The following is a 22,006-nucleotide window of genomic DNA, read 5'->3' on the forward strand; positions in this document are numbered from 1 at the left end:
GCATGTAGCAGTTTGAGTGTGCGCCTACACATTTAGTTTTAAACTCCAAGCTTTAGGCCTCCATCACCACAGCAACTCTGCTCTGTCCATCCCAAAGATGTGCAAGTAAGCTTAGCTGGAAACTCTGGACTGACTATGTGTGTGTGAATGTTAGTGCAACTGTGACAGCGCGCCGTTATGTACTGACGCCTCGTCCGAGTTTGGTTCTTGCCTTGCACTCGATACTGATGGAACTTCTTGTGAATGTGTGTTGGAATAAGCAAGCTGAGAAGGTGGATAGATGGTATGGAAAGGTTGACTGACTATTTTGTATTTTCTTGAAGTAATCTATACACTCATTGCCACTAATATTATATGGAATTGTGTTACATTGTTGCTAGGTCACTCATTGGTATAAATAATTGTACCTATTAATTTGGAGAAGTAATTGTATTTGGTATTACAGAGGACTTTCTCATACTATTTAATAATTTCAATATACAACAGTATGTCAAAAAGTATAGGCAATTTGAAAATCACGCAGTAACCACAACAAATAGAAACTGGTGCAATACAACACATTTGCAATGGCTTATGGGTAGTATGAACATGCACAACCACAACACTCTGCCATTAGTCCAGTTGAAGCCAAGGTCAAATGAACATGAATGATTCACTGTGGGATTGCACCATTATTGAACAACACACCACAGCAAGACTTTCTTAGGCAGAGAGAGTGAAACGGGCTGACATACTTTTTGTAAGCAGCAGTCAGGTTGTACGCATTTCTGCTGTAAAGGCTTAGCCGTGGAAATGAGCGTCCCTTTGAGCTGAGAAGACAATGGGGCATTGTAAACTTTGAAAATAATGTAGAAGACTTTCAGCAATCTTTTAATGTGGATTTTGGACAGTGTTACTTATCTAGTGCTCCAGCCGTGGAAATGAATGTCCCCACCAGTGGATGAGACATAGGGGCACAGTAGACATGAAAGTGATATAGAAGACTTTTAAAATACATTTTGAACAATTTAATAATTTCAGCATTCATTTTGAAAGCAGAAGACCAGGGGTGCACATATTTTTATGGCAAAGGCCTAGCTGTGGAAAGAGTCCCCTCAAGCTGAAGGGAAGAAGGGGCACAATAGACACGAAAATGATAGAGAAGACTTCCTTTAATCTTTTTTAAATCAATTTTGGACAATTTTATTATTCAAGTATTCATCATGCAAGCAGCAGTAATGGGGCATGTAATTCTACGGCTCTACTCCAGTCATGGACATGAATGACCTCTCCAGTGGAAGGGATAGAAGGCCACAGTAGACATGAAGTAGAGGACTTCATTTAGTTTCAATAGAATGGGCACAGTTTTAGCTGTCTAGTGTTCATTTTGTAAGCAGCAGTCAGCGGGCACACTTTTCTATGGCTTTGCTCCAGCTGTGGAAATGAGTGCCCCCTCCAGTGCATGGGATGCAGTGGCATAGTGGAGATAAAAATAATATAAAAGACTGCCTACAATCTTTTTAAATCAATTTTGCGTATTTTTATCTCTTCAGCGTTCATTTTGTAAACCGCAGTCAGAGCACATGCAATCCTATGGCTCTGCTCCAGTCATGGAAATGAGAGTTCCCTCCAGATAGAGGGGCACATTAAACATGAAATTGATATAGAAGGCTTTCTACTGTCTCTTACAATACATTTTAAACAATGTTTGCTCTCCAGTATTCATTTTGCAAGTAGAAGGCATAGGGCATGCATTTCTACAGCAAAGACCAAGCAGTGGAAATGAATGTCCTCTCTGGTGGAACGGATGAAGGGGGACACTAGATATGAAAATGCTGTAGAAGACGGCCTTATAGGCTTATTAAAGAAACTGTGCACAAGTTTTAACTACCCGGTGTTCATTTTGCAGGGGGGCATAGCAAATAAAGATTACCATTGAATGCTTTCTACAAGTTTTTTTAAACATTTGATTGGTTCTAATCTGACATGATCACATTTACATTTATTTACATTTTATTTTGAACTTACAAAGGTAAACAATCAAATAACATTAGTCTAGGGCCTGTTTGTTCAGCAAGTGTAATAGAACAGATAACAAAACTTGATTGCCACAAGTAAAAATATATAATAACTCATACATTTACAATCAAAACAATTACACTTAAATAGCTAAGAATATAAAGTATTGTAATGCAAAGTTTTTTTTTCTTTTCAATTAGACACATTCACAAAACAGAAGGATTTTCAAATGCTTGAATACATTGAGGGAGTAAGCAGTTCAGATGAAGGTGGGCAGCTCGTTCTACCAACTAGAAACTACAGAGGAAACGTGCTTGGATTAAGACTTGATACCATGCAGAGGCAGCATCACCAGACGCTGTTCACTGGCAGACCTGAGTGGGCAAGAAGGAGCATAGCATCCCACTAGTGTCTCAGACTACTCTGTTGGCAAGCATCAGGGATTTGAACTTGATGCATGCTGCTACAGGGAGCCAATGTAGCAACCTGAAGAGAGGAGTGACATGTGCCCAGATGGTTAAATACATTCTGAATCATCTGCAGCAGCTTGATAGCACATGAGGGTACTCCTGCCAGAAGTGAGTTTGCAGTAGTCCAGACGCGACAAGACCAAGACCTGGACCCAAAGTTGTGCTGCATACTCTGTCAGTATCTCAGTCTGATCTTGTGGATGTTGAACAGCAAACCAGCAAGAATGAGAAACAGTGGGAATGTGGTCAAAAAAAGATAGCTGCTCATCAATCCCCACCCCAAGATTGCGAACTGACCTAGTGGGTGGTAGCAACAGTAAGCCAAGCTGTACAGAGATGAGGAGTTGAAGAGACTGGCTGGCTGGGATTACAGGAACCTCAGTTTTTGCAAGGTTGAGCTGTAGGTGGTGGTCCTTCATCCAGGCTGAGATGTCAGCAAGACATGCAGAGACTCTAGCCAACACTGTATTGTCTGGAACGACAGGTACAGGTGTGTATCACCACCATAGCACTGATAAGAGAACCCATACGATTGGATGATTGAGCCCAGTGAGGTGGTGTACAGAATAAAAGAGTAGAGGACCCAGCACCAATCCTTGGTGCAGGCCAGCGCATGACTGGTGTGCCCTTGACAGCTCCCCTTGCTAGGACACACTGTAGGATCTGCCCAAGATGTAGGACTCATAACATCTGAGAGAAGTCCCAGCGATGTTAAGATCAGAGAGCCTGGCAAGAAGGATGTTGTGGCTGACTTGTGTCAAAGGCATGTAACATACAGGAAACTAAGTTTTACAGGACAGTAACAGCAACTGCGAAAATAAAATTCCTCCCCAGTTTAAAAGGGTGAAGAGGTGGTCATGACAGGTAAGGAATGTTTTTTTTTTGATCACTCATATGGCAGAAGTGAAATTTGACTTCAACAACAAAGCTTTTGCTGTGAAAAATGTTTAGGAGCATGAGATCACTCATAGCGTGAAAGAAAATTACTGCATTTATTTTAACAAATTGTTTTTTACATGTCTTTGTATATTGTTACTGTGTGTCAAGTAATGAATTATTATTATTGATATTGTATTAAATCTTAGTTTCCATTTTTCTTTGTCGATGAACTCCCGTTGAAGAATTTATGGTTATTTGAACAAGCTCGCCAAAACGACTGAAAAGACAACTAACAAGTGACATTTTTCAATACCGTTTTAACAAAATATACTGTCCGCAGTCAATCACAGAGCACCCCGGTAAAACCACAATAACATGTAATACACCGGCAGCCTTAGAAGGCAGACTTCATGACATCGTTGTGCGTGTGGAAACTGCAGACAGGCGGGCTGCGCCTGTAGGTTTACGGAGGACGGCAGTTTGCACGGAGCATGCGTCAATTCAAAAGAGAAACGGCGCGCAAACACGACATCCGTGACAATCCCACCGTAGTGGGCCTGCGCCCCCCCAAAGGGCTCTGCAGTTTTAGTTGTGTCCAGCACACTCGCTGGATTTAGGAGTTGTGCCACGTTTTGCAAACCACGACAATCTAGTCAGCCAAATTTATAAGCACGTGTGCTAACATTATGTTAAATTCAGCAATTTTTTAACCAAGTCAGATGCGAAATGTATAAAAGAATAAATCATACAATTGCTTATTTTCACTGCTAGAAAGCTGCCGCCATTTTATTCTGTATATTTAAATATGATGGTAATTTCGTACTAGTGGTAGTTACTAGAACTGTACTTTAAATATAGATAAATGAGTAATTCGGCCCCTGTTTGCCCAGACGGTATTAGACTCACTATATTTAACTATTACTTAATTATGCATCAGAAGTCGAGTAAAATTAACAATTACTGTAAGGTGTAATGCGAAAAATGAAAAATACACTTAGATATTTAAAGGCATGCGTTGCGGCTCTTTCCTATTCGCAGGCTTTCGCAGTGATGTCATTCAACATCCGGTATCTTTCAAATTCGCACGGAAGGGTATAATTGATGACGTCGAAGGCGGCCTTTCGTTGCGTGGCTCCCGGGGCTGAAGATGGCGGAGTATTTGGCGTCCATTTTCGGGACAGAAAAGGACAAGTAAGTTAAAAATTAGAATAGTTAGAGTAGTTCATATACAACTAGAAGACTTGAATCGTTATATAATGTAAAAAACAAATAAAATGTTTTTTTTATATTGTGCATTTTATATTGTTAATTGTGGGGTATCACTAATAATGGACTTGTGGAAGACCTAGGCCCTAATTTGTGTTTTATTATGAGAAGTGCTCTTCTAAACTTTTATTTAAAACCTAAAGGTGAAATATATCCATGCATGTAATTGTTTTCTGATCAATTATTTTATGGAAAACAGAATCATGTAATGTGCATTGCATTTACCTGGTTTATCCGTGGGTTTTCATTTAACCCATTTGCCATTGTCTGCTTTCTCGGCACGTTTTGCTCCACGCGGTGGGTAAGCGCATAGTTAAACTAAAGCAGGTTTAATTGCTATGCATACATAAAATATGCATGCTGTCTGAATAGGGATAAGTTCATGTTCCCTCCAATTGCAGAAGATTGAAGTTAGAATTTATTTACCAGTTTATCAATGTTGTTCATCATTATAAAGGCGCACAGTTCCAATCACGGCCTGTTAACTGCCACACTGGAATTTACACGTTTCTGCGTGAGGGGTTGTATGTACGCATGAATGTGTTTTTTTTTTTTTTTTTTTTTTTTTTTTTAAAATCTCCGTTTACACCCATGATCTAAGTTCTGTAACTTGGTTAGTGCGTGTTGGAGTGTGCCCCTTAATTTGAATGGCGCCCCGTACTGGGCTGGTACGTTTTGTTTTTTTGTTTTTTTTACACCTGGTGCTGTTGGTATAAAAAAAGTCAACTAATACGATGCACCACCATAATTAATTGCAAATTCGTTTTGTTGTTTGAAAGTCCAATTCTATATATTTATACCGTATTACATATTTTTTCAAGGGAACCGTAGTCGCAGAGTGTGTGTGCATATTTCATTGTACGCTTGTATTTATGATGTGCGTAAGATGTGACGGACTGTTGATCCGCTGGAAGTATGAGAAAAGGAGAGAATGAAAACCAAACCGTGCCATTATGAACAATGCCGCACATCCTCTCTCGGACACACTGTACTTTCAGCCAAATTATACAGACCTGTGTTTAAAAACGCTGTTGAGGCTCCTTTATATCAACTTGTATGCCTCCAAAAATCCTCATTATAATTGTAACTGCCAAGTCAGAAGTATTTTCTTTTTAGTCATTCTAATGTGTATCTGAGAGAAGTTTGTTTGTCGTAATATATTTGAGTTTCTGTAAAAAGCTGAATTCCCCACTGGGATCAAATACAGTTGTGTCCTATGTAATTTTATGTGTGCTTCAAACATCTGTGAGCATCACTCCTCTTATTGGTAAATTTGTCCTTAATTTGCATAAATGAATTTGTGGGGTGCCAGAGTTACATTTTGGGATTTTGTTTGAATGGCTATTAGGATTTGAAAGCTCAACTCGTTGAGCAATGTTGCTAAATAAACTTAATTTTTTTTTCTGCCTTTATCATATTTAGTTATGGCAAGCCCATTTGGCAGTGCATGTTGCAGCCCTAAGCCCCCTTCAGGTTAAACAGTATAACAGACAGTGAAGGGCAGTGACTGCATGCATCAATAAAGGATAAGTTTAAAGGTTATTTTGAATCTGAAGTGTAAAGATGGTAAGAGACCCAACATGTGAGCTCTACAGTCATTATCGGGTGTATTCCAGAAATGTCTCTTACCTTCTTTATTCTACAACATGGATGTAACCTTTTTAACTTTGAAAGACATGATACTGCCAAATGTAAGAAATACAATTTTAAACACCATGTTGAAATACAACACATTATGCTCACACAGGGCCCGTCTCTTTTGAAAAAAATAAGCTACCAAATGCTTTAATGGTTTTTTACCATTAAATGGCTTACAAGTGTTGCTATCAAAAAAGAGAACTACTTACCAACTTTGCTGCAGGCCTTTACCCTCATTGTTTTAAAGAACAGAAGAGATCAACTGTATGGGAATGCATTCCTGATTTAAAACATTTCTAAGATGCAGTTTTCTATTTTTACAAATGTTTTTGCTTACAAAATTTTGTCTGACAGTAGTAAAGTTCTAGAGAAATTACTTGCTGTACTGAAGTTATACCACCTCTGCATCATAATTTGGACTTTTTGTTAGACTGTTTAACCGGCTGCTTTGATTCCCACTGTATTGACCCAATTTAACTGATAATTGGGCAGCAGTAATTGTGAATGTTCTTCAATAAAAAAACAAAAAAAGGGACAATGTGCCACTATTATAGTGCTGTTGGTTATTTTGAATGTATCAGATGAACTATGTAATTTAAAACTTTTCTGAGCACAGTAGTTGCGAAGTAGTGCTTAATGTTTTGGGCCTAGGACTTCAAACCCTGAGGCTGTGGGTTCAAATCCTGCTACTGACTGTGTGTGACCATGTGTTGGTCACTTCATGTGCCTGTGCTCCTATTGGAAAAACAAAAGAAATGTAACCAATTGCTTCTAAAATGTTGTATGTTGGCTTGGATAAATCTGTTAAATAAGTAAATATTACTAGGTTACCTGGGCTAGATACTATTGTACTTGCAATATCTGGGTGGACAATTTGTAAATGTAAAATCTTTGCAAACCTGGCTGTCCAGGTGCACTTTCTGGTAGCCCACCTTTATGTGCAGGGTGGAGAGTTACCTGCAACTTTTTACAGCAATATTTTTTTGTAAAGTTTTGTTATACTTGATTGCATAGCACTCTTCAACCAAAATATAACCACAATTGGCATCTTGGAACAAAATATTTTACAGAATACATGATTTTTTTTAAAGGATTGTCATGTTTGTGTGTTTTTCCTATGTACACAAAATATAATCAAAAATAACTGAAATATTGCATTAATCTCAAATTTTGTTTTCAGATATAATTTAGACCACAGTAATTTCTCTGTGAAAAACCTCATCACTTTGACCTTCAAGGTTATTCCTTTGTGCACTACAGGTAGTCCCCAGGTTACGGACATTCGACCTACGTCATACGAACGAGGATGCAGCTGCGACGCATGCGCCTCAGTAACTGCTGCTCCGTCATCTTCAGCCTGGGGATGCTGCAAGCGGTGGCTGGAGGGGGGTGATTTTGCTGGTTGCGCAGTGTAGTGTCCGTTGGGCAGCTCCCGGCAGCAAGAGGTGACCTGGGGTCCATAGTCACCGCGGCCACAGCTATCGCTTGGTTTGCTGCCCGCCCACTACGCCGCCGCTGCTACTGCTCCTAGGCTGGATGGAGCGGAGGGGAGGGCGTTTCAGTGCCCGCCCAGCACACACTGCTGGTAATGCTGCAAGCGGTATCCCGGTTGTGGCTGAAAGGGGCGGCGGGGGTAGCATTGTAGTGTGCCTTGGATGGCAGCCTGTTGAATTGGGGTTGGGTGATTCACTACCCACCTTTGGCCACACTGTTTGTTCTCGGTGGGCGGACCCTGCAGATAGCATACCGTAAGAAAGGTGACTGTGAGGTGGGCTGGTGATGAACCGCCCCTCGCCACCCCCATTCATTCTCAATAGCAAGCCTGCTTGTACTGTTACGTACATAGCAGAAAGTTGTCTTTTGTCAGTACATCAGACGTGTTGACGGGTGCCTTCATTCAACTCCTTCATTCATTGGCAGAGCACTTGGTTACAGTCGGTCAACAATAGCATTTGTTAAAATAATGTACCTGTTCCGACTTGCGTACAAATTCAAATTAAGTACAAACCTACAGTCTCTATCTTGTACGTAACTCAGGGACACCCTGTATATCCTTTACATTGTCATACACTTTTAGTTGGACATTGCTGCATTGAACTTTCTTATGCTTGGACCATTAAACTGGTCCTCCTGTTAGTAAAGATGAAATCCAAGCCAGAAAAAGCATAGTGTTTTCATTATTCTAGAGAGGAGGTAGTTTTATTTATTTATTATTACATTATTCCTCCCCTGTCCTTCATGTGACTTGATAATGCAAGATCTGTGTGTAAAGGAGTATACCCCCTCTGATTACAAAAGGTTAATGTCCAGCTCCTATGTCTGAAACATTGAAAATCTTTGACGGGAGCATTGTTTGAACATTCAAGCCATCACATGTGATCAACGAGCTGCTGAATATTTTGGGTCATTTTCTCAGTGGAAGTAAGCCCTGTCCATTTTTCTTTCTAAGTTGTTGGTATCGTGGGTGCCAGACATGATTCTCAAACTGGATAGATGTCTGGGGGAAAAAGTTTGTAATGAACTGGGGTGGTATGCAGTGCTTCAAAGTCTACACCCACTAGGCTTATTCACTAAAACGTTTGCTCACAATTTCTCCAGTCTGTGCACTTAAAACCGCTGAGGCAGGGAGAGAGCAAACGGGACGGAATAAAAAAACTTAACAGCAATTTTAGCTTTTTATGTTCTTTCAGCGTTATCAATTTATGAGCTCTGTTACACAAGGCAACAGAGACAGGTACTTGACTCTGTGTTTGAGAAATGCTTCTGCCAGATATATATTGTCATTTTTGACTATTGCTATATGTCTTAACAGCAAACAGTCTACAGAAGTATTGTAGTCTTTGTGTATACTACGCGTTAAAACACTGAAGCTGTTTTGCCGTGGCAAGCTTGCATTTTCAGTTAGAATAGTTAACTTTATTAATTCGGACATATGCCGTCGGATTATGGAAACCCTTTAACCTCATCATTGTTCTCCTAGTGGTGCTAGGCAGATTTTTGATTCTGGTCTGTTGAGTATTGAAATCTACATCTCCTGTGGCACTTCATTGTCAGCTCTCTTTAACAGCAGTCCTTTTCATCTCCGTTTGATGGGGGTGTGAGGCATCATTTACATTAAATGCATATTTTGCAATTCATACTGCAGTTCTCTCAACCATTACGTTGTCTCTGTTGCTGTCATTGTAACTGAACAACAGAGCATAGTCAGTGTCTGTGTCAATGTATTGTTCACTTTTACTGCTAGTCCATTGATGTCTGTGAATGCTAATGTATAATCTAAGTGTAGGGGAAGGTTTTTTCCCTTGGCAACAGGTTATTTTGCACACACAACACACCTTTATGAGCGTTTTTTCTCTAGATGGTTTTTTGTATTCGGAGCCTTTCTGTGTGTCGGATCAAGTTGGTGAGCGTACCACTGCTCTTTGCAGTTCAGAATCACTGCCTCTATTTTGACTGCCACCTTTATGGAGCTTTGGATTGATTTAGAAATGTGAAAATCGTTGAGCTATGTAATTGTTCTCACCAAGTTTTATGCACCAATTTCACATTGGATGTTTTCCTTCAAATCTTCCACAATGCGAGGCTTGTTCCGATAAACTTTTCCTTTGAGCATAATCCAAAGGAAGAAGTCTGGTAGTGTCCGATCCAGCAACCATGGTGGCTAAAGCCCCTTTGAAGTTACCCTGTTGCAGATGAAGGACTCAATTTCTGCTGTGCTCCTTGCCGATGTGTGACACATTGTTCTATCTTGCTGGAAGTAACCTTCTGTTAACTCACGGTCCAGTTGATTCTGACTAGGGGTGGGCGGTATGACCAAAATTCTATATCACGGTATTTTTCTAAATTATCCCGGTTTCACGGTATTCAACGGTATTTTTTTCCCCATGCATGAGTGGATGTTAACCACATTTTCCACTGCAATTACTGGCTAAGAATAACCTATTCCACTGTCGAGTATTGTACATTGTACAAAAAAAAAACATTTTAATGTACACACAAGTATTAATACAGTTTTGCGTTGCCCCATAAAGTGATAGTTTTCAAGGGGGTGGCACTAATGGAGAAGGTATCACATTGCATTGACAGATGCAGTCAAAATATAGAACGTTTTTATTGAACAAATTTTGCAAAAACTAATTTTGACAACATATTTTCAACCATACAAAGAGGCATTTAGACTTAGTAAAATATCCAGAAGTGCTTGTCAAAAATTGTATTGCACCGAATATGTCTTAGGAATAAATAGTAAATATTTTTTATAAACCAACTACACTTTCTGTTAATGTTAACAATCTCTTTCCACTGACACGTTAGTGACTTTTTAAACAACTTTATCATTAAACTGCATAATATTTGAACTAATAAATAATAACAATAAAATAAATAATAGTATTATTACTGATAGTTGCACTATTACTTCAAGACTTCAAGCCCAGGTGCATTACACAGTATTCACCAAATTAAAATAAAATAAAACAAGTGCAACTTGGTGATGACATCTTTACCAACTGAACCATCATTTAGGCAAACTGCATTAATATGGACCTAGCTTCAAGCTAAGATATACTGGGAAGAAAAAAACAAACTATATGTTGAGGTTAAAGTCGACATTTCCACTTTATTCTCATAGTTTACTTCATAATTAAAGTAGAATGTCGTAAACTAAACTTCTTCCTAAAATCAATGTATAATCAATTACTTAATTTACCCCGTCATAAATTAATGCAGCACATTAAATGCTTTGTTACGTTCCCCGACCCAGTGGTTAATCACTACGCTTCTTAAACTGACAGCGATCACCATACAGAATCCATTCACTTCATGATATTCCTGCTTTCTGAAAATTTAGACTGCTAAGATAAATACTTGATATCATTTTCATGATGAAATGCATTAAAGCAGGTATTACACATGCACGGTAGTGAGGCGGTAGTGCTGCTCCCTCGCAGTAAGGGGGTCCCCAGGTGTATGTTCAGTGTGGAGAACTTTATGGCAGGTGTGACGAGGCTCCAAAAAACTGGATGTATGAATAGCTATCGCACAGGTTTAACTTAAATATTGTGTAAATGTTGGGTTTGTGATCTGGTGGTCGGAGACACGAACACAGAATTCAATGCATGTTCTTCTGAGCGGGCTATCTTTATTGCACGCATGCTGTCTCTATCTGACGTAGGCTACCAAAACCCCAGTTCCTATCCTTCCTTTTTCTTTCACCACACGATAAACGTCTTTGTGAAATTAAAACTAGTTATAAACTTAGCCCACACAGTGTTCAGAACTTTAAAAATATCTTCGTTATACATGTTTAATTATGCCATCCATTCAGAGTTGTGCCCATCTCTGAACGAATCACTTAAAGCATTTAATGTGCTATATAACTTATGACGGGGTTTGAGAAAATCTAGTAAATTAAATATTCAATTTATGATGAAGTTTAGTTTACGATGTTCTACTTTAATGACAAATTACGAGAATAAAGTCAAAAGAATATATTCTCGCCATAAGCGTCAAGATTAAAGTGGAAATGTCGAGAATAAAGTCAAAATGTCGTCACACTATTACACTGTATTGAAAACAAATAAAACAAGTACAACTTGGCTTGCAGTATTATCCAGTAGTATAGAAACAGTATTTACACATCTGACCTTTTAAAACTAAAGCATCTCCAGGCGACAGACGTGACTGCTTTTTTTCGGCTCTCTGTCCATTTTCACCACGCGGCATACCTATGCTACCGCCCACTATTTGGTGGTGTAGCAGTGAAAAAGAGCCCTAGTGCAACAAATCTGTGTTTAGCAGTGTAGCAGTGAAAAAGGTCCTCACTTGAGCAGTTTCCCGCTGCACCACGTTCCGAACGTCGTTTAGGCAATTTAAACCGGTGTTGCGGTATAAGAAAAATCCATATCATAAAAAAAATATAAAACGGTTTCCGGTATGAACCGGTATACCGCCCAGCACTAATTCTGACATCACTTAAACGAATTGGTGACACAATAGGTTTGCACCATAAAGGCACGCTGCTTAATACTGTACACCACCATCCTGATAAGTAGTGATTGAGTGAATGGATATGGGCAGTATGCACCTAGAAGTTGCCAATGGAGGTTAAATGTTGCGACTGAATTCCGGCACCTACGTCATCTCTCTGACACAGGGGCATCCCAGCTTGTTTGAAGCTCCATATATTGAGGAGCACTTTCTTTCATTCAGATTGCTTCGTCCTAGCGAGAGTTATTACAGAATATTCAGGGCCTCTTTCGAGTGCATCTCCCTGTAGCACTAACAGTTCCATAAATTTCAGCTTCATTCTGCATTATTGTGCTGATGCTCAACTGGTTCTTGTGTCACTTTTCAAAAGATCCAAGATTTATTTTCTTTTAGTTGAGAGAGAGCACATTATGCGACTTGGTCTATTTATAGTTCAGGCATTTGGTGCGTGGCACTGTGTTACTCAATATGGGTGGCAGAATCCCCTAGGTTTCCCTCAAAAGATTTTTGCTTTTACACATTCATCTCTGCTCAGGGTTTTTGGAATTTATCTCCATAAATCTCTGCACATTTTGGCTATCACTGTGTGCTTTTAATGTTGGGTTATGTAGGTGCAGGTAGCGACACTTCACTCAACTGTTGCTGGAATGAGCTCATGTTTTCTTGTCTAGTACATGCATAGTTGATGTCAACGGGGCCACAAGGTTACAAAATTCTGGAGGCATACAGTTATGGAAGTGAAAGTCAGAGCGTCAGGACTATTTAACTTTGTCACACACCCTAGTGAATTCTTGCGACAGTACTGACTTGTCAAGTATAAACAGGCCCTTCAGCCAATGTACTCTCACAGATTAAGTCCCTGCACTTTGTATGCATCACTGCTCACTACTGCCAATTTGGATGGTTTAGTGAGGTCCTTAGCCAGACCCTGCTGCAAACTTGATTCAGCATATGTGTTTAAATTGCATATTTTCCTAATTAAACATAGCAGACAACATGGAAACTTACAATTTATTTGAAAGAAGACCCCCTTACATATGTAGAAATATCATTATTGCTTATAAGTGAGTTGTCTAAGTTGTTTGTTATAATACACAAGTCAGGCATATTTCAATTAAATATTACTCGTATGTAAGCGTATACCGTATATCTTCCAATAGTAGCCCCGGCGTTTATTCAAAAAATTATTCGGACGGCCCGGCGGTTGTTGGAGACCGGCTATTATTCGCCTCACAGACGGAATGGTGATGGGTAAACTGGGTTCATTTGGCAGTAAAATATGGTATGGTACCGTATTTACGGCCACTAAATGTAGGCAGCAATACCGGATGAACATTTCAGGATTTAATGAAATTATCAGTACAGCAGTACAGTATTTTTAAAGCAGTACACGGTATTACCGTAAGCATGAAAAACAGGTATAGTAGACATCTACTGAACTTTCTTGCCAATGATTCCACCAGCACTGGCCTGCACCAGTCCGAATTTCACACGAAAGCGCTCATTCGCTCGACAAGTCCCCTGCGGAACATAAGGAAATGCAATAAGCTCCAAACTCGCGCATAAGATAAGATACAATAAAGTACAGTACTTACCATCTACTCGTCGTCTGAATCGGCAATGATTGCTTCGTTATTTGCGAGATCTTCTTCTTCTTGTGATGGCAATACAGGTACTCCCATTGCTTGTTGTCGCGCAGTAATCAGTTTCGCACTCCCAGCATGGCATGGCTGGCCCTCCTTAAAGCAGTGGATAAGATCGTCCTCAGATCCATCGCATGCATTGATGATTCCACAATCCTTGAAGGATTTTCTTATCATTTCTGGGGTGATTTCTTGCCAAGCTGATATTATCCACGTTACTAACAAACGTAGTGCCGGCGCTTTCAAATTTCCGCCAGCTGTAAACTCCTTATCTTCTTCCCCTGCCATCCAATTATCATACAACTCTCGAAGCTTGTCTTTGAGGGGCCTGTTCTAAACAACATCAGCAGGTTGGACGTACTTGGTGCAACCACCAGGGATAACTGCCATTGACATTTTATATTTCTTCAGTTCTTGTTTCGTTTCCTTACTGATGTGACAGCGGTAAGTGTCCCAGACAAGAAGTCTCTTCCAGAAACAGAAAACACCGCAAACTTTCTGCAACCACATTATTGTTAATTCCTGATTCATCCATCCGTTTGTTGAGGTTGCTGCCACAGCTTCTTGGACATCCTGTAGTCTTGCCACTTCTCGCTTTGCGCCCCGAAATACAATAAACGGCTTCAATTTTGTGCCATGCTTTCGCTGCCGATGTGACAGTGAAATGAGGTTTCTCGTGACCAGAAGTTTTTATTGTAACACTCCTACTGCCAGTTGGTTCGACTGTTGTAAAACCAGGCATGTCGAACCAAGCAGATGTCTCGTCCATTCCAATGATTTCGCCATCCTTAACTCCATCTGCAGTTCGCTGATTGGCAACCCACATCACAAAAGAGACTTGCTTGCGATGTCTTCCGACAGAGCGATAAATGATGGCGTTTCATAAATTTATCAAGCCAGCCAGCACTGGCTACGAACATTTTTTTTTTTTCCTTTTGAAGCATCATCAATCTCTCTCAAAAATCCTTTTCGCTTTCGTGCAGACCATTTTCCTGGAGACATGCGCACTTTCCAGTCTTTGTTCAATAATCCATGTTAACACCAGTTCATCTAATTCTTCGCTCACTTTCTTAGCTCCTCCACCAGGCAATCGTTTACTTCTGGCACCTTTTTCTGCTGCCATTTTCTCAATATCAGTCAAATGCTTGCGCCATTCTCGGATACGTTTTGGATCCACCCCATAATGTCGTGCAGCTTCTTCGCCTGAATGTTCTTTTGCGTATGTTACCGCACAGAGTTTGAATGGTAAATCAAATGACTGTTTCCTTCCCATCGCTCACACTACAAACACGGGACCACACGAACAGACACCTGCACGACCCTTCCGAAGACAAGTGTCAGTGGAGGTAAAGGTTAACAGGTCACAGAGGAAGAGGGCGCAGAGTGTTTCAAGTGATCATGGTCGGTCTGTCATGCCACAATACAGCCCCTTCTTCCCTGGTCAAAGGAGAGGATTAACGTGTCGAAGATGGCATTTTCATGTTCTTCCTGACCCTTCCACCCACTTCTGCCCTCCCTGTGGGGTTATGATTGATGTGGAGACGAAAGGGCAAAATATACACAAAGAAACTTCGTTTTGACTTTCTCCCTTCCTCGATAGCATCCGACGACAAAACATTTTTGACACGAGAAGGTACTTACCGTAGCCCATGTGGTACGAAAAGAGGATTAGCGTACAGAAAAGGCAATGGGTCATTGGAGATCGGCGCTTAAAGGAGACCGGCGTCTATTTGTCGCGACATCTTTTCAAACCCGGCGTTTATTGGAAACAGGCGTCAATTAGAGCCAGCCACTACTAGAAGATATACGGTACTTTTTATTATCTGGCAAATGGGTACTCCATATGCTGATGTCTTACAACAGCAAATGTCATAATCCTGACAGTAATTTTCTGACAAACCTGATTTAAAAATTGTGCTGTTATAAAAACAAATTTAGAGTCTGTGTAAATGAAAATATCCATAATTATCTTTATTTAATCCATTCATGTGGTAATGGTGAAATTTTGAATGTTGCATTTTTAGTATTGACTTGAAATAGCATTTTCTTTTTCTTCAGTTAATTGATTGAAAATGTAAGGGTAGTATGTATACATGGTAAGGTAAATCAGCCAGTCCATAATAGTCTTTATTATTCTGTATAAACCAAACGCTGAAACCCATGACAGTTTTCCCACCTAGCCACAAATGAAATGCTAGTTCTTTGAAAGTTCTCTTTTTAAAGGTTTGTTTGGTACGACTTACCTAGAACTCCAAATTACATCATTTTAAGTCCACACTTTATCTCAAGCTTGAAAGGTGCAAAAAATCATGTTTAAGATTTTGATGTGTTCCTAATAATGTCACAATTTAAAGGTAAGCTGTTCTGTTTCTTCAGTAGTCAAGAGGTTAAATTTTGATTGCAAAACCTGTCTCTTCCTGTAAAGTTCCTCATTTGGAGACCTTGCATATTCTAGATCTATTCTGGTAATTCTGCTGATTAACTCGGATGCCTTCTTGGTTTCCAGCTTGTTTTTGTGAGAAAGATGTGAAGAAGTCTGCCCTCTTAAAAATGCCTTCAGTGTATACCTACTGATACCTCCAAGGATGCATTTATCTCAAGAAAATAATTTGCTTGAATATGAATTCTGTACAGTTCTCATCAGCTAATGACAAGGGGGTTAAGATGCTGGCTACAAGATGAGTGTAGGATGCAGTAATCTAATCTCCATGATCAGAGGGGCATAATTCAGAAATAAAGTGTTGTATTTACAAGATATGATAGTGGGTAAAAAATTGTATGAGGAAGTAATCAATTCTCGAGTAACGATGTATGGGATCTGTCCGGGTCTAGATTTAAAACACGCAGTCTCCAGCCATTATAATTTTGTGAGTGTTCACATTAAGGATCGATGCGAATACATGGTGGATTATAGAGCTTCCAATTTAGGTGCATAGATATTAATTATCATTTTAGTATTAGATAAGTTGCCCATCACCATGAAATATCGCCCTTCAGAATCGGATATTGCGTTGGACACTACAAATGGAACAGTTCTATGTATTAAGATTCCCACACCCCTGGTTTTCTTTGTATAGCTTGAGTGAAAAAATTGGCCAGACCTCTCTTTGCCACCGAAATTGGTTCTTGCTTAATAAGTGAGTCTCCTATAAAAAATACTATCTTGGCATTTACTATGAACACTGGGAGAAGGCAAATAAGATATTATCCCAGCAAATCATAACTACATAAGGTTAGTCTGAGTTCTGTGATCCAAATTCAAAGAGTTAGGTGCCAAGGTAGTCTTCTCTGAAGTTCTGCCTGTGCCACCCGCCAGTCCAGGTAAGATTGAGGAGATTAGAAAGCTTAACTTGTGGCTCAAATCTGGGTGCTGGGTAGAAGGGTATAGGTTTACAGTGTTCTCCCCAGAAATTTTTTCCTGCCGGGTGGCAAGAAAAAGTAGCCAGGCGGGACGGGAAAATTTAAATGTGCACTATTTTTATTAATTATTTTCCAGTGCTCAATACGACTTCCTTTTTTTAAGGTTTGACACTTGTGCCAGAATATTTTTGTTAAATTTAAGAAGTATCCAATTCAGGATCCTGCAAACCTAACAAATTTTAAATAACAATTTTTATGACATAAACCAAGAGGCACAAGTATTGTCGCTGTTGGGAAGAAATGTTAAAACAATGGGGGGGGGGGGGGGATATGGGAAACCTAATGAAGAAAAAATAAAAAGGTATTCTTCAAAGGCAACTTGCATATGCAGGTGTCTTCAGTGAAATATTTATTCTACTTTTCTTCCTGGAGGCCTAGTTGTCTGCAGCTTTCCCATAATCAAAGTCCCTAGGATCTGGGCCCTCCAAAGAGATCAGCATGAGATTATTTAGCGTGCTTTGATTCATGCGATTTCTCAAACATGTCTTGATCCTTTTTAAGGGCAGAAAACCCCCTTTCACATTCAGCTGTGCTCACTGGGATCACTAGCCCAATATGAGCTAGTTTGGCTAAATTTGAAAATGACTCTGAGCTCTGTTGTTGTCATTTTTAGTAAAATCTGTTTTGGACTGAAGTCTTTGTATGATTGACTTCTGATCATTTTTGACGCAACTGTCCATTCTTGCCTGCTACTTTCATATTTTAAAATTGGAGGGCTACCATTTTTGGAGTAATGATCAAAAAGAATTTCGGCAGATTCGCTTGAATCGTGAATTTCTGCTTTGAAAACTTTTGAAAAGCTGGAAGTAATTGGTATGTCAGGGAATCTTGCATCTAGGTGCTTGACAACTGTCTCTAGGTATTTATCATTATTTTGAATGACATTACATCACTCTGTGTATAAACAATGCAGAGATCTGACCCTTCTCCCAGACAACGATGAAGGCTTTGAAAATATCTCCCAGGAGTGTCTATCAACTCCATGATGGACAATTTTGTGGCGAGCACAATTAGCTCAATTTCGGTAAGATTGCCTTTGCCAAGCTTTAGATAAGTTGGACAACAAAGATATGTCTGAAAGCATCATCAGAGAGGAAACAATTGTACGTTTTAATACATCTGCTTAATCCTTCAGCTGTGATGTAATTTTGTTCAGTGGCCTCTGTCACGGATGGCCAGAGCCCATGCCCGGCCGGGACACCCCTGCAGCATATGTTCCAGGGGAACAAGCATGGGAAACACAGTATCTCCCCCTGGACGCTAGATGGCAGCCTCCCTGGGTTGCAGCGGTGCCTCGGACTCCCCCAGGGCTTCATGGGGGTTGGAGTGTTTTGCAGCTCTGTTGGGTTCCGCAGGTGCCGCCAGGGGGTGCTGCAGCAGGAGCGGCTGGACCCTTTTGGGCACTGGTTTCGCCACACCCAGAAGTGCAGCCGGATGTCGGCAGTCAAGCAGCTGGAGCACTTGGGTGCACAATAAAAAGGACAAGGTTTCCTGGGAGAAGTGGTGGAGCACAGAAAGAGCGCTTTTGTATTGGTGTATTGTGCTTGGCACTGTGTTGTGCCTGTGGGGTTTACGGGGAAGGCGTGCCCCACAGGTGAAGAAAATAGTTTATTTTATACGTTGCCTCAGTGTCCAATCTGTGTCGGGTCGGGCACATATATAGCACCTTTTTTACACCATTTTCCAGCAAAGCTATGACACTCATCATAGATTGTTGTAGTGACCGTACTGCAGAGTCATGAGACGGCCATCTAGTGTCACTGGCCATGTTCAGATTTATCAGGGGAACGTTCCGAATATTTTGTATTTCCGTTAAACCAGCCATCCTAGCTGAAGAATTTTGGAAGAAACGGAACAGCTGTCTTAAGATGTCGTTCAGTTTTGTTAACCCTTTAACCGTCAACTCCCTAAATATTCCCCACGGCAGGCGAAATCTGAACAATTTTCGTTTTTTTACTTTTTTACATTTTTTTTACATTTATTCAAGCAGTATTGACCACTAAATGTTGTGCAAGTTCTAGAAATGGGCAAACACATAATAAAGCACAAAATGTACCTTTTCTCAGGCTTCTGGATTTATTGTCAACTAAAAAAACGGAACAGTCAAAAGTAATTCAAAAGTCAAAAGTAGTTCAGTCAATCATAGTTTCATTCCCAGTATTTGAGTTTGCTGTGCCACAGGCCAAAGCAGGGAACTGCACAAAGTCCTGGATTGCTGGGACACTTTGAGCAGAAGGTCTTGACGTCTCTACGCTGACCCTTCTTTGAGCAGACATGACAGCGTTTTTCTGAAAGTCCAAAGTCCTTACATTCATCTGGCAACACTGCTGAAATACTACTCATAGGATCCTCTTTGCCAGTGTATACACGAAATCCGTAAATGTAACCTGAATTCTCAGCTAAGCAAAACATCTTGATACCAAACCGTGCCCTTTTCAATGGTAGATACTGTCGAAACTGTAAGCGGCCCTTCCACGACAATAAACTTTCATCAACTGCAACTGACGGTCCTGGCATGTAGGGCAACTGAAATGCTTCAAATAAATGATCAATCAAAGGACGTAGCTTGAACAAGTGGTCGCGGTTTGGATCTTTCTTATCTGGCTCATTTCTGTTGTCATTCAAATGAAAGAATTTCAGCAGCAAAGAGAATCGGTTACGTGTCATGACAGCTGCAAAAATAGGTGTTGCATACATAGGATCTGTAGACCAGTACATCTCAATATCTGGTTTTCTGATTATTCCCATCAACATCAAAATCCCAATGAATTTTTTCATTTCGTTTTCATCAGTGTCAAACCAAGCACGAACACGGGAATGTGGAGGTAAATTGGGATTTTTCTCAATAAACTGTGCTGCATACAGATTTGTCTGATGAACAAAATGTCTGATCAAATCAGGTGACACAAACAGCTCATAAAACTGCTCAGCAGTGTAATTGTTTACATCAACAATAAAGCCACACGTTCCCTCAAATGAATGCAGAAAAGGTAGTTCACCACGGGCAGCAGCCCAGCTGAGATGCTGGGGATACACCCACTCAGTGCCGTCATCCGATGCGTCTTCATTCATAGTATCATGCAGCGCACGTTGCTGCTCATCACTGTCGCTAAAATCTTCTTCAGAACTGCTACAATCATGATCAGAACTGTCCAAAATCGCCTGCAAAGCCTCACTGAAGTCAGTTTACGTTTCGCCATATTCACAGCTGTTACATGCGAATCACGTCACATGACCGGCCAAAACAACCACAGACTTGTCGAAATACAACGTAGTAATAATACCCACGCCAAACCGTCAGTTATACTACTTGCCAGGCATTCATATAACCACAGGCAAATGTGCCGGATAATTCCGGCAGTATGGCGTTAGCAATAAAACAACGGTGCCGGATATATCCGGCAGAGGGCGGTTAAGGGGTTAAATAAGGTACAGCACTTGCAAGGGCCAATTGGTGGTTTACTCAATGGCAGTTGACCAAGAGTCTAGATGTTTTATCTTTTAAGCAGTTTTGCCACACCTTTGTTTCCCAATCATAACAGCAACTCCATCTGACCCTAGTCCAACCAGATTAGCAGTTTTCAAGCCTAGAGTATCCATAGTCTCACTCCGTGTGTTGGTTATAGTCTCCGCTTTGCCATATTGCGGGTTGATACAAAGCTAATTCTGACCTCTTTAGTGACCTGGCAAACATATTTAATGTAAATAATCGTTTTACAACTGAGATGTCTGTGGTTTCATCACACAGAATACTGAAAAAAATCTCGGCGTGTATATTTTTCAATATGTTACTTTATTTCTGATGCTAAGACCTCCAGCAGCTCTTGCTCTATTCTTTCAGAGGTGTAATGTGCATTTTTACCAACATTGAGATGTTGTTAAAAAGGAACATCTCATTTCTTTACAGTGTTCCAACAGCTTTTCAAACAATGTTGTATGTGGCAACTCATTTTTTACCAACCAATATGTGGATCTTAAAGCTCCCACAAAGGCATCTCTCTAAGTTAACACAGATACAGATCTTTCAATTTGACAGATTTCCAGTTTGCTCTAGTACACGCTTTCCTAAAAGGTCAGCAGAAGACTCAAATGTTCGTTTTACTTTTTTCATGGTCCAGCAAGCTTTCTTTTTGAATTCTTTTGCATGGCACGTTTACGTAAGGTAACTTCCCCCTTAGGGGGTGTTTGTTTATTTCATGTACAATGACCACCACATACCATTAGCCAATCAAAATCTTTAAACCATTGTTTGTTTTATGCAGGATAAGCGGTGCTTAGATTTATCAATTGGCAGTGTTTGCTGAAGAGATTTCCCCTGATGAACCAGCCTCTACAATGTCTTTGTCTGAAATTGCCACATCAGGAGTTGACGCTGCACCTTCATTAGTTTGTGGCGTCTCTTTTCTGATGTAACTGAGGAGTGTTGTTTTCTGAACACTTTTTTTTTTTTTTACCCATGTTGGTAAAACGTTTGGGGGGGAATTAAAAGTACCTATGAATAAGACCTTTTGAGCTTTGGCAGATGTAATGGTACTATATGTAGTGCCTGGCTTGTTGGTAACGTAATTGACTGAATCCACAATGTTTCATACGGACAAGACTATTCATTGTAACAGCAATCACGTAATTGCATATGCCAGGTGATAGTGGCTACCTGCTCAGATGCTTTTGCTTTATGCGTTTCTCCGATCCCTTGAATGCTGA

At 40.2% G+C, this 22,006-nt stretch overlaps 1 protein-coding gene across 2 annotated transcripts in view; it reads left to right on the plus strand.

The window, feature by feature from the left end:
- Positions 1–4,386: 4,386 nt before the first annotated feature.
- The window catches only part of u2af1 (U2 small nuclear RNA auxiliary factor 1), a 71,199-nt gene continuing 53,579 nt past the window's right edge, over positions 4,387–22,006 (plus strand). Inside the window, exon 1 of one of the 2 annotated variants that reach the window (XM_051926762.1) lies at positions 4,387–4,538. In XM_051926762.1, coding sequence (XP_051782722.1) covers positions 4,495–4,538 — 44 coding nt within the window. In that variant the 5' untranslated portion in view covers positions 4,387–4,494. The remainder of the gene's footprint in view (positions 4,539–22,006) is intronic. The other variant, XM_028800524.2, reaches the window with a different exon arrangement.

Source organism: Erpetoichthys calabaricus, chromosome 4 (assembly GCF_900747795.2).
Source record: "Erpetoichthys calabaricus chromosome 4, fErpCal1.3, whole genome shotgun sequence".
Classification (NCBI taxonomy): domain Eukaryota; kingdom Metazoa; phylum Chordata; class Cladistia; order Polypteriformes; family Polypteridae; genus Erpetoichthys; species Erpetoichthys calabaricus.